General features: G+C 48.4%; 1 protein-coding gene across 1 annotated transcript; it reads left to right on the forward strand.

Annotated features, from left to right (window-relative positions):
• The first annotated feature begins 466 nt into the window (after window positions 1-466).
• Window positions 467-4,739, forward strand: LOC146493961 (interleukin-17A-like). The gene is made up of 3 exons (XM_085145535.1): window positions 467-1,940; window positions 2,170-2,309; window positions 2,799-4,739. Exons 1-3 carry the CDS (start codon window positions 1,920-1,922, stop codon window positions 2,983-2,985), a joined length of 348 nt encoding a protein of 115 aa, XP_085001661.1. The 5' UTR covers window positions 467-1,919; the 3' UTR covers window positions 2,986-4,739.
• Window positions 4,740-13,270: the final 8,531 nt, after the last annotated feature.

Raw genomic sequence — 13,270 nt, forward strand, 5'->3', positions numbered from 1 at the left:
GGTCTGCTTGCCTCCACCCCGGGGGAAAGGGTAACATCTCTTGGGTCTGGGTGCCGTTTCCCCCTCTGGGGGCGAGGATACCTGGACCCGGGGTATAGAGTATGTTTGGGGAGTGTGATTGTGTGTACATGTCCATTTATGTCTATCCTCACGTTGGGTGAGTGCTGAGTGTTTGTATATGTGTGCATGAGGGTGGGAATGCATGTCTGTGTCTGTGTCTATATGTCAGGTGGGGTCTTAGACTCCACCTCTCTGGGAACTCCCAGGCCCTCCAAGTGTGGAGGCCTATCTCCCCTCACCACACTCCCTGCCGGTGACTGATGTCCTCAGGGGTCGGTGCGTTGGTGGTTCTTGGTGTCCGGGGCTGGGCGCTCAGGTATGTACCAGCTCACTCCCGGTGGCTACTTGGCGGGGCCTGGTGCCTGTTGCTCGGTCAGGCCTCTTCTGTGGCGCGGAGGGCCCTCGGGCCTCCGGCCTCTGTGCCTGCGGCTCGGTTCACTCTGGCACAGCTGGCTGCCGGCGGAGCCGGCGGGCACGCCACTGCAGCCCCCTCTGGCTTCTGCTCCTGCTGCTGGGTGACCCCTCATCTGGGGCTCTCCTCAGCTCTTCCCAGGAGGGTGGCACGGATGCCCCCTGGTGGTCCTCCTTGTGTCCTCGTATTCTGGGGCCTCTGGATGTCTGGAGCCTGGACCATGCCTGGGGGCGGGGCTATGGCTCTCTACATCCTCTAGCAGACCATTACATGAGGAAACCTTTTGAATACAAGCTGATCCCCACAGGTGTGCACACAGGTGTTCACTGTTCGTAGACATAAACTACACAAGCACATTGTGCGCTGTCGGTCCTGCTGGCTACACAACAACATTCAATATTTAGTATTTACTGCATTTTACACTCAGCTAGATTAACTATAAAGTTAACTATAAAGTTCATTCACAGAAAACTGTTGCTCTCACTGTAAGGTGTGTGGGATAGTGATGAAACTGAGCGTGTGCAGCTTTGTTCATGAACACACGTTTCCTGAATCCAAAGCTGCTTGACTCCAAAGCCTGTATCTGCTTGCCCTCCAAGATTTCTATTTATAGCTTTGCCTGTTTGGAATTTCATTAGGTGAGTTAACTACTTTCACAACACTACTTTCAGGTGTTGTGAAAGTAGTGATAGTAGGCAGCAGGCTTGTTCCTTCTTGTTCCAACCCACACTTGCATCAGGACTTCTATCGGTGTGTGGGTGTCAGGCCGGGTCAAATTCCAGGGAAGCTGCGCTTTGGTGATGCAGCAGAAGACGAGGAAATCCCTGTCACGGTGTCCCGAGCCTGGGAATTCCCTTAAGCCGTGATAAATGTCAGTATTTATTCTGAGGATCATCCCAAAGGCTGACTTAACAAAATAAGAGCCTGAAAACCAGAGAAGAAGTCTGAAAGTGCTCAATAATCCAGGATAACTTCAAACTGATCAGCAGGTCAGGAAGTCAAACGCCAACTACAGGATATTATAACATATCTAAAAGAGCTCAATTACATGAAACAATTAAATGTGTTTAATTCTGTTACAGTCTTTTTACCTTTTGAAATATCGTGTTATGTTTTCACCTTTGATTTTCTCTCTTTGCTTTGAAACTTGAAAGTTTCCCTCGGGAACAATGAAGCTTAAAGCTGACTGAAAGCCTGCAGGTTCAGACTAAATTTAGCCCCGACACAAAACAAACTTCAACCACGTACACACTCGATGACTACCAGAGCGCGATGATGACATCCCGCTGACACTCCGCCACCTCCCACACAATGCAAATGAGCTTTCATCAGCGAGTGACGGGATAAAACAGGTGTGCTCAGACAGGGAGACACCAGCAGCTCTGTGCCAGCAGAGAGTTTACACAGGTGAACAGGAGGAGACGCATTCCAGCTCAGCAGCTTCAGCATGAACTCCAGCGCCATTCTGGTGAGTACGAGCCGTCACCTGGAGAACAGGTGTGCAGATGCTTTGCACGCTCTGAGCTCACCTCACAGTGACAGCCTGCAAACAGCTTTGGACAGCTCATTACTACACAAACCTGTGTGATGTGTGTGTAAAGCGTTTTCATTGAGCTTCTTTTGGAGGGACGTTGGAGACAGATCAGTCAAAGCCTCTGATCGTGTCCTTGTGTCAAAATGTGTGTTTGTCTTTCCAGCTCTTCCTGGGACTGATGGGGACAGCGTTCAGCAGCCCGGTTTGTCCTCAAAACTGCAACCATGCTCAGCACTATCACAGGCAGTACTTCACTCATGTGTCCGACCTCCAAAATTCTTCAGCCGCGCCCTGGAACCTAGTGTGAGTTTACTTACTTAAAGCCAGGAAAGAAGACAGATTTAGGCTTTATTGATCACACAAATACAGCTGTAGATATACGACTGGTGCTTCAGGAGTGTAAGGATGCACGTAGCTTTCAGTGGGGGCCACTCTAAACTGTCCTCATGACTTCATGGTTTCAGTCGCTGGTTTCAGGTCTTACTGAATAAAACACAAAGTTCATTTTGTGAATTATGATTTCATTACCGTCACAAATGAGCAGGAAGTCGTGGAGGATTACTGGGTAATGCCCTGTCAGTCCAAACCTGCTGCAGACTTTATGCCACCCAGCCATAAAAACTGGATTTCAACATTTTAGCAGAGGAAAGGTTGGACACAGTGCTGGGACGAGCACATGTTAGAGCTAAAATTCACAGGCTTTTGAGTCCAGCGTGAGCAGATCTTAATGTCTGACACTGTCACACCTTAACACCTCCGTTTATCCGTGGACTTTGTTTTCCTGTGTTTCAGAAAGAACTCTAAAGTAGGCCGAGAACCAGAGACGATCATGGAGGCCAAATGCAGGCCTTGCAGTGTGGAGAACATGGTGGCCAAACCAATCTTCGTACAGATTCAGGTGTACGAGAAGTCACCGCATGGGTATTGCAGCTGTCCGTTCGATCTGGCGGTCGGATGCACCTGTGTCGCGAGTAAATGACGGCCGAACGCCAGGCTGTGCTGAATGTGCCGTAACAACCTGCTTTGAGTTACTGGGTGTGCCTATATTGAATGTATTTATTTGTAACTAGGAAATACTGTTTATCAGGTTATATATGAGTGTGCATGTAAAATGCGACCAACTCCTCGTTTTTTGAACTTACCTATATGTCAATGACATGTTTGTTTACATGAGATAAAACTTCATGAATTTTGTGGCAGTGTTGCTCGTTTCAAAGCAACCTGAATCCTTTTTTCTAGAAAGATTCAGTGTACTGATCTGTTCAATGTGCATCTGAATATCACATTTTATTCTTTACATGCATCATGTAATATGCAGTAACTTGATAATATCAGAGTCATTCCAGAATATTTCTGGTCAGTACCAATGTGAAAATGTTTGTTTATCAAAATGCTGGATTTTTATGTACCTAAACTATTAAAGCCTCGTATTCATCAAAGGATTTGTAGTGCACTAAATGTGTTTTAATTGCTGATGCCTGGTTTTACACATAAGCACAGTGCTAATAGACAAAGCAATGAAAGTGTATATATAGCGTTATATAATAATATTGCTTAACAGAACCTAGTTAAATGTAAAAATAAATGTTGTTGTAGCACTGAACCCTGTGGAACTTGTAACAGTCACAATGGTGTGGTGTCTCTTTAATGTAACATAAGTCAAGGGGTTATGAGGTCATTAGTGTGTGCCACTGCCCTCTCTGTGATTTATGGGAGCGACGTGCTTGCACGCGAATACATGGAGAGAGACGGACTTTATAGGTTTCCCCCTCCAGAAACCTTTTGGTTGTGCAATAGTTTTTTATCTTTTTTTGCTAGCTGGCAGCTGTCTGCTCCCACAGGATCCATCCTTCAACCCCTCATCTTCCGGTTCCGGTATGATGGCGCCTGTAGCTGTGTCCATATTCATGGGCTGCATCGGCCCTGTCGCTACCTGATCCGTACCGGAAACTCGATCGGTACCCCGCATGCGCCAAAGGTGTCTACTTCCGGTCGAAGCGTTTTACGATAGTTACGGGTCAGAGTATCTGTTAAGATGTTAAGAATAACAAGTATCTCTCAAAATGTCTGTGAAGGTTCTCAGTCATCCAGGTCATCGTAGTCAAAGGAGCTTGCAAAGAAAAGCGTCTGGACTTCTTTAAGTTGCTTGAAGACGTTTCACCTTCATCCGAGAAGCTTCTTCAGCTCTAAGGTCAAATGGTGGAGAGTCCCAGATATAAACCTAGTGGGAGTTTCCCCCCACAGAGGGACAAAAGGACCCCCTGATGATCCTCTAATCGCCTGAGCCAAGGTGTAAAAACGGGTGTGGGTCACAATCAGCCAGAGTTTCAGGTGAGCTCATTGTGAAACCTGGCCCCACCCTATCATGTGATTTCCTGAGGTCAGATGACCCAGGATGTGAGTGGGCGTTAAGGCGTCTGGGGAGGGATCTCAAAACTGGATTATAGATGGCAGAGAGTTGGTGTCGTAAACCACCGCCTCTGTTCAAAGATGGTCGCTCACAGTGGACATAGATGCTTCATTCACTCCTCTTTCAAACTATCTGTCCTCTCTGTCCAACATGTGAACACTGGCATCCTCGAAAGAGTGACCTTTGACCTTTAGATGCAGATGGATGCTGAGTCTTGTCCTGTGGAGGTGGCTCTTCTGTGTTGTGCCATGCGCTTGTGAAGTGGCTGTTTGGTCTCTCCGATGTAGAGGTCTGGGCATTCCTCGCTGCTGTACAGCAAACACCACATTGTTAAGTCTGTGTTTTGGCGTTTTGTCTTTCGGGTGAACCAGTTTGTGTCTGAGTGTGTTGCTGGGTCTGAAATGTACCGGGATGTCATGCTTGGGGAAAACCCTCCTGAGTTTCTCTGATACACCGGCTACATAGGGGATGACAATGTTGTTGTGTCTGTCCTTCTTATCCTCCCTCGCTGGTGTCTGATCTTCTTTTCTGTGCCTCTTTGCTGACTGTGGGGGGAAACTCCCACTAGGTTTAAATCTGGGACTCTCCACCATTTGACCTTAGAGCTGAAGAAGCTTCTCGGATGAAGGTGAAACGTCTTCAAGCAACTTAAAGAAGTCCAGACGCTTTTCTTTGCAAGCTCCTTAGACTATCTCTCAAAATGTTTCCAATAATGAAACATTTAATATAATGTAGACAAAAATGAAAAATAAAAAGATAGTGACGGATCAGGACTCCTTGATCCTTACTGCGCATGTGCAGATGTTTTCTTCTTCTTCTGTTCATTTAATGGCAGTTTACTCCCCAGTGTACGAGGATACTGCCACCTGCTGACCGAGCGAATGAACCCTATTGTAAACTGAATTAGCGTCATTACAAACGTGTGTTCAATTTGATTTAGTGATAGTCGAGTGTGTTTATGCTTGTCTGTGTGGAGAGGATTGTTGGAATAGTGATGATGATGTCCGCTATCACTGTCAGTTGTCAGTAAACACTTCATCTGGCTGCTGAATCTTCACGTTACATATTACAAAGTCTGTATTATTAACTCTGTAATTAGGCGCCATTCTTCTTATTTTACGGCGCTGTTGTTCAATCGGGGAACGCTCTCTGTTGAGGAGAAAAGCATGAATTTGTTTGTATACGGATTATCCATTGTTTAAATGTCCCGGGCAGTCGAAAAGGAGGCAGAGCTGTTGAGAAATGCTAGAAGCTATATATGCTACGTTTAACTCGAGTAGCGAAGGACCGGAAGTTGTGCCGTTCTCGGCGGCTCCAGTGACCCTCGAGCTCTCGGCTAGCTATCGGGCTGGTGGGTAACAGACGTCTCCGAAAACGTCGATATGGTGGATATGGTGGGCCACGAAGGACACACCCGACCCATCCTTCAAATTCGGGGAAAAGGCGGACGCGTTTGTCGGCTGCGTTCAGAGGAGTCTTTGAATTTGGACAGCCTGCGTCGCTGTGACGTAATCGGCCTACAAATGCGTCCTCAGGAGGTTGCAGCCCATGAATTTGGACAGCTTGTGTCTGGCTTTGCCGCTGCCGGCCGTAGTTTCTGTGCTGTTTTTCTCGGCCTTTCTGCTTTCGCTTTTTGTCACTAATATGTTGGCTGCAGTTGTCTATGATCGCCTGATGCTGGCATCCATCCAATCCTTTATGTTAAGTCAAGATGCCTCATCCTCCTGCGGTATTTTCCATCCTCCGCTGCCGACACCGGTGTCTGGATCTTCGTCAGGTGTCATCAGTGGCGCCTTTCTGGGTCCACGCAAACCACGGAGGAGAGGAAAAAGAGCAGGTGTCCAGGTAAAGCTCAGGCTGTTCTGGAAGCGGAGACTAGCTGTGCCTGGATCTATGAGACAGCGCTACCTCAGGAGTGTCCATCCAGACTCTCGGTTGTTTGGCCTTCCATCCCCGCGGTGAGTGGAATTTATGAGCGTCGCGGATCAAACTCTCTGTTTCTTCGTCCCCTAAATCGGGCCGCTTCTGTTAATGATATGTCTTCTACTTCGCTGAGCGTGGCGCTTTTTAACGCTCGATCAATGAATAATAAAACACTGAACAATTTTATTCTTTCCAAGAAACTGGACTTCTTATTTCTAACTGAAACCTGGCAGCGCGATGGTGACTTTTCATCCCTCATCGAACTCTGCCCGAGTGGGTACTCCTTCATCAGCCAGCCTCGGACGTCGGGTCGAGGAGAAGGTGTCGCTGCGCTGTTTGGAAGCCGGTTTTACTGTCGCGCAGTGTTGGTCGGACACGCTTCGTAGTTTGAACTACAGCTGGTTAAAATTGGAAATAAAGATCCGTTTTACTGCGCTGTAGTGTATCGTCCACCTGGCCTAAACAGCATGTTTTTAAAGGAGTTCAGTGACTTTTTATCCTCGACCTTGAAGCTGTCCAGACTGGTTACAGTCTGGGATTTTAATATACACGTTGATGATGACTCTGACCTCTTTGCCAGAGGTTTCCTTAGCGTCATGGATTCTTTTCATTTTACTCAGCATGTGTCTGGTCCCACACACACCAAAGGACACACACTGGGCCTTGTTTTACTTTAGGTTTAAACATTGATTTATGTGTACTGAGGACATTTTTATTTCGGACCATCGCCACCATTCTTTTCATTTGTCCCTCTCTCCTATTCGACATGTGGTTAGCTCTCGCATCTTAAATTTAACTGCTGTTAAATTTTCCGATGCTTTTAATTTAGTTTTATCTCCTTATAAAGATGTTCATCTGTTAACAAATCTTTTTAATAATCATTGTCTTTGTATTTTAGACAATGTTTGTCCTGTTATTGACTGTCAAAACTAGACTAGCTCCTGTTTCAAAGTCGTCTCCCTGGATAAATGACAGCATTCGCTCCTTAAAGCGTTGCTGCCGTAAGGTTGAGCGTTTATGGAGGAAAACGCGTTTGCATGTCCATCTCCTTCATTTAAAGGACTTTTTAGTCTCTTTTAACACTTCAGTTCGAGATGCGAGGGCGGCCTATTTCTCAGACTTAGTGTCTAAGAGCAGAGGTAACCCTAAGGTGCTATTCGACACCATTAGTGATATTGTTGCTCCTGCTCCACCTGCTGTCCCAATTTCATCAAATGAAGATGAAAAATTTCTTTCTTTCTCGTTGAAAAAGTGAGGAACAGTTTCTCTCCTTCTGTGTCTCTTGTCTGCTCCAACTCAAGCTAGGCCTGTAATTTTAGAAAGATTTTTACCTGTGTCCTTACCTGAGCTGGTCAAGTTAGTTGATTCGATGAGAGCATACTCCTGCTCTCTTGATATTTTACCTGGATCTGTGTTTAAAAATGTCTTTCAGTCTATCGGTCCGTGTGCTCACAATTATCAACACCTCACTGGTTTCTGGTCGGGTCCCTGTTTATTGTAAGAATGCTGTCATTCACCCACTGTTAAAACCTAAGCTTGATGCTTCTCTTCTCAGTAGCTACAGACCGATTTCAAAATTACCATTCATTGCTAAGATTTTAGAAAAGGTTGTTGCTAAGCAGCTTATAGCTGTTCTGGATAAATTCCAACCTGGCTTTTGTAGAGCTCACTCTGCTGAAACTGCACTTCTTAGAGTCTCCATTTTGATGAGATGTGATGCAGGCGAATGCTCCGTACTGTTGATGTTGGACCTGCGTTACAGAAAACACTGAAATGTACACTACAATGGGAAAGTACAAGAGGAAAAAAAGAGAGCTCTGCTCATGCTGGGCTCCTGGGAGGACAGCATGAGAACAGGAAACAAAAAAACTCCTCTGCACAAAAAAGCACATAAATGTCCACAGCACCACATTATGGATCACGTGACAACCACAGGGTGGGTGGGGGGTGAGGAGTAATCCAGGGCAAACACAGCAGCCATCCTGCCCAGCGCTATTATTCCAGCGCGGGCTCAGACCCGCCGTGTTCCCAGCAGGACACAAGCATCGAAGGCGTTTGGAAAGGGCGGGGGGATGAGTGCATATCAGTGTGTATGTGTGTGTGTGCGTGTGTTGTTGTTCAGCTCCAGCCTTGAGACCGCAGCTGGCGCCAAAGTGGTCTCCACATGAAGAGATGGTGCTTTTTACTTTAGTGCGAACAGCTCATATGAATTTCAAAGCTGTTCTACAGTCCAACACGGGTCTCTCAATCTCCCGTTGGAGAGCCGCGAGCTTCACCATGATGTTATCAAACTTATGCTCTGTGATGTTATCATTCTTGTGCTCAAAGAGACGATTCTGAGATCTCACGACCACAGTGAGCTTCTCCAAGATGTGATCCAGAGATCTTATTCTGAGTGTTCACGGCAGCCGTAAGCCTCTCCAAGATCTTATCTGTGCTGCACTCAATGAGCCCATTCAGCCAATTCAGCCACTCCTCCACCAGCTACACCTCCACCACAATCGTCACTGCTGCCCGCAGCACAGCCCTTATCGCCGCTACCCATAACTCCGTCTTCAGTGTCCCCTCTCCCTGTAGCTCAGCCATTGGCTCTGTCATCAGCAGCTACATTTGCACCTGAACCATTAGCTCAGTGGCCGCTAGCTCAGTCATCTACTCAACCACCAGCTCCACTTTCTCCCCAACTGTCATTACTACCTCTAGCTCAGTTTCCTGTGCAGTCATCTACTCCACCACCTACTCTACTCTCACCACAACCGTTACAACAGCCGCCAGTTCAGTCTTCAGTTCAATCCCCTAGTCTGCACACTCACCCACCTGGTCGGCTACACATTCAGCCAGGGGTCCCAATACCCTCGCCCTGCATCTGCTCCTGCTGGAAGCTCGGGTGAGCCCGGCCAGCACTTCCTCGTCTCCGCTGGAAGGTCCGAGGGGCCGCTTCAGCAACCTGTCTCCTGGAGGGTCCGAGGAGCCTGTTCAGCCTCCTGTCTCCTGGAGGGTCCGAGGGGCCGCTTCAGCAACCTGTCTCCTGGAGGGTCTGAGGGGCCCGTTCAGCCTCCTGTCTCCTGGAGGGTCTGAGGGGCCCGTTCAGCAACCTGTCTCCTGGAGGGTCTGAGGGGCCCGTTCAGCCTCCTGTCTCCTGGAGGGTCTGAGGGGCCGCTTCAGCAACCTGTCTCCTGGAGGGTCTGAGGGGCCGCTTCAGCAACCTGTCTCCTGGAGGGTCTGAGGGGCCCGTTCAGCAACCTGTCTCCTGGAGGGTCCGAGGAGCCCGTTCAGCCTCCTGTCTCCGCTGGAGGGTCCGAGGGGCCTGTTCAGCCTCCTGTCTCCTGGAGGGTCCGAGGGGCCTGTTCAGCCTCCTGTCTCCGCTGGAGGGTCTGAGGGGCCTGTTCAGCCTCCTGTCTCCTGGAGGGTCCGAGGGGCCGCTTCAGCAACCTGTCTCCTGGAGGGTCCGAGGAGCCTGTTCAGCCTCCTGTCTCCGCTGGAGGGTCCGAGGGGCCGCTTCAGCAACCTGTCTCCTGGAGAGTCTGAGGAGCCTGTTCAGCCTCCTGTCTCTGCTGGAGGGTCTGAGGGGCCCGTTCAGCAACCTGTCTCCGCTGGAGGGTCCGAGGGGCCTGTTCAGCCTCCTGTCTCCTGGAGGGTCCGAGGGGCCTGTTCAGCCTCCTGTCTCCGCTGGAGGGTCTGAGGGGCCTGTTCAGCCTCCTGTCTCCTGGAGGGTCCGAGGGGCCGCTTCAGCAACCTGTCTCCTGGAGGGTCCGAGGAGCCTGTTCAGCCTCCTGTCTCTGCTGGAGGGTCCGAGGGGCCGCTTCAGCAACCTGTCTCCTGGAGGGTCCGAGGAGCCTGTTCAGCCTCCTGTCTCTGCTGGAGGGTCCGAGGGGCCGCTTCAGCAACCTGTCTCCGCTGGAGGGTCCGAGGGGCCGCTTCAGCCTCCTGTCTCCGCTGGAGGGTCCGAGGGGCCGCTTCAGCCTCCTGTCTCCGCTGGAGGGTCCGAGGGGCCGCTTCAGCCTCCTGTCTCCGCTGGAGGGGCCGAGGGGCCGCTTCAGCAACCTGTCTCCGCTGGAGGGTCCGAGGGGCCGCTTCAGCCTCCTGTCTCCGCTGGAGGGGCCGAGGGGCCGCTTCAGCCGTCGCCTGCAGCGCCACCACCTGCGGTGCCAACACCTGTGGCTCCCACGCCATCGCCTATGGTTTCTCCAGCCTCCATGTCTTCATCTGCCTCGCCTGGTCCTGCGGTTGTTACACCGCTGTCCAAGGTACGTCCAGCACCTCAGCATCGTCCACTTTCTGGGCCTCCAGCCGGACATCATCGCCGTCGTGGGCGTGTGGCCACCAGCTCACCCTCATCTTCACCAGACTCTTCAACCTCTGACTGGATCAGCAGCCATCCCATCCTGTCTAAAATCAGCCACAATCATCCCAGTGCCGAAGACGTCTCCCATCTCCAGCCTGAACGATTACCGCCCTGTGGCCCTCACACCGGTAATCATGAAATGCTTTGAGAGACTAGTCCTTCAGCACATCAAGGATTACCTCCCACCAGAATTCGACCCCCACCAGTTTGCATACCACGCAAACTGATCCACAGAAGACGCCATCGCCCTCCACTCTGTGCTGAGTCACCTAGAGCAGCGGCAGAGCTACGTCCGAATGCTCTTTGTGGACGACAGCTCAGCCTTCAATCATCCCGGTCATCCTCATCACCAAACTGGTCACTCTCAGCCTCCCTCCTCTCCCATGTGCCTGGATAAAGGACTTTCTCACAAACCGGCCCCAGACTGTGAGGCTCCGCCCTCATATCTCCTCCACTCGCACACTGAGCACCGGCTCCCCACAGGGCTGCGTGCTGAGCCCCCTCCTGTATTCCCTTTACTCCCCACGACTGCACTTCGACCCACAACAACAATCTCATCATCAAGTTTGCTGATGACACCACGGACTCATCTCAAAGGGAGACGAGGCAGCCTGCAGAGAGGAAGTCCTGAAGCTGGCAGCCTGGTGTTCAGAGAACAACCTGACACTGAACACCAAGAAAACCAAGAAAACAGTACAATCCAACATGCAGCACAAATCTAATTAAAAGCTACTCTAAATAAGTGAGTCTTAAGATGATGTTTAAAAGAATAAATACAATCTAGGCAACGTAGAAATGGAGCGAGAGACACAACCTGGGGGCGCCGCTCTAACCGATCTATCACCACTGGTTTCAAAATGTGTTCGGGGAACTACCAACAGCCTTTGATGAGATGATCTCAGGCTGCGAGAGGGAGCATGAGTTTCTAAGAGAAGAGAGAAGAGATGTACTTATAGGGGTCTTTTTTGTCTGGCCCCTTACTCAGGACCAATTTGCCATGGGAGACCCTACCAGGGAGCAAAAGCCCCCAGACAAAAGAGCCTCTGGGATCCCTGGGACACACAAACCCCTCCACCACAATAAGGTAGCGGGGTTTTACATATCGACCTTTTAACTTTTCTATATATATATAATTACATGTTGTGTGTGTGAGGGAAAAACATTTCCTTTTTGTTTCTGACTGGGAGTTCAATTCAGTTTCCTGGTGTTACTCTGTCATTGAATGTGGATGCTTTGATTTAAAGAATCCGCTCACATAAACCATTTCACTGAAACTGCGGCGGCTGAATCATTGGCTGTAAACAAGCTGAGACGGGTTGCACGGTTGCAGTAGATCTGATCTGCCTCCACTCACGATTTCAAAATCACGTTGGATCATAAGAAATGAGCCTCTTTCGTCAGCGCCTCATCACGATTCGCCGATGTCAGGATGTTATTGCACCTGGAGCAGCACGCCAACTCGTTCAGCAGCTTGTAGTGTTAAATCACCTGAAACCAAATACAGAAGCTGTGGCTTCAAGCTGCTGTCAGATTGCACACACGTGCTTTCATAACTTTCTTTTTGCACTCATATAAACCATTGTGCTCATTTAAGCTGTGAGCTGATAAACCACGGCATCAACACTGTACACGGTGCTTCAAACAAACACAACTACTATGTGGTTTATATATGTTTATATACTGCATATAGAAAATAGCAGAACACAGAGCAGCCGATAAACAGATTGTACACAGTGTGAAAGTCTGGGCTGACTTTTTGTTCCCTAAACTGAATCACTCCTGTAGGTGTGCACAGCAAATCCAGCACATCCAAATTAACACTGTCAGATTTGATTTCAACACTTTTAAAGTGTCTATATGGGTCCACACCAGAGAGTGTTCATTTAACTCTTTTTGGAGAGTTGGTACGTTAACTCTGATTTAGTGTTAAACACCAAATCTGTCTGGAGTTGATAATTTAACACTTGGTGTTAAGAGTTTATATATTAACTCTCAAAGAGTATTTTAGTTTAACTACGTGAGAGTTATCTTCTAATTAATTCTAAAAAGCGGGAATTTTACTGTTCTGAACTTCTAGAAATTTCTCTTGGAAATAAACATTTACTAAAAAGATGCAATGGTTTTTGAAAAACATTTATTCTGAACTGTGCACCACAATTTCAAAACATTTTCTGAAAGATGTAACAGTGTACATGTTCTCACTTTCAATTTTGTTTATCAAAAGGTCTGACATAGGTGAGCTGGTAAATGCAAATTCTCATCACTTATTTCTTCAATACAATATGCATGTCCTTCATTCATCACTTTGTGGAACTTCAACGCACTTCTGCTCTCCCCCATATTCCATCTTCACAAGCATATCCTATGTGGAGATTGAATAAAAATTAGTTGACACTAATTAATGGCACAAATCAATTGCAGCACAGTAAAAAAAAAAGGAATCCTTTTGAGCCATTACTTGTGTAAAGTATTTTCCAAAAGACAAGGACACAGGCAACAGACTGAACTAAATGTAAAACCTCAACCTTTTTCATTTTTACCTAAACCGTGTGCACAAAACTCTGGAGGGATCTAAATGCTAACGTA

The sequence above is a fragment of the Neolamprologus multifasciatus genome, chromosome 20 (genome assembly GCF_963576455.1).
Source record: "Neolamprologus multifasciatus chromosome 20, fNeoMul1.2, whole genome shotgun sequence".
NCBI classification, from domain to species: domain Eukaryota; kingdom Metazoa; phylum Chordata; class Actinopteri; order Cichliformes; family Cichlidae; genus Neolamprologus; species Neolamprologus multifasciatus.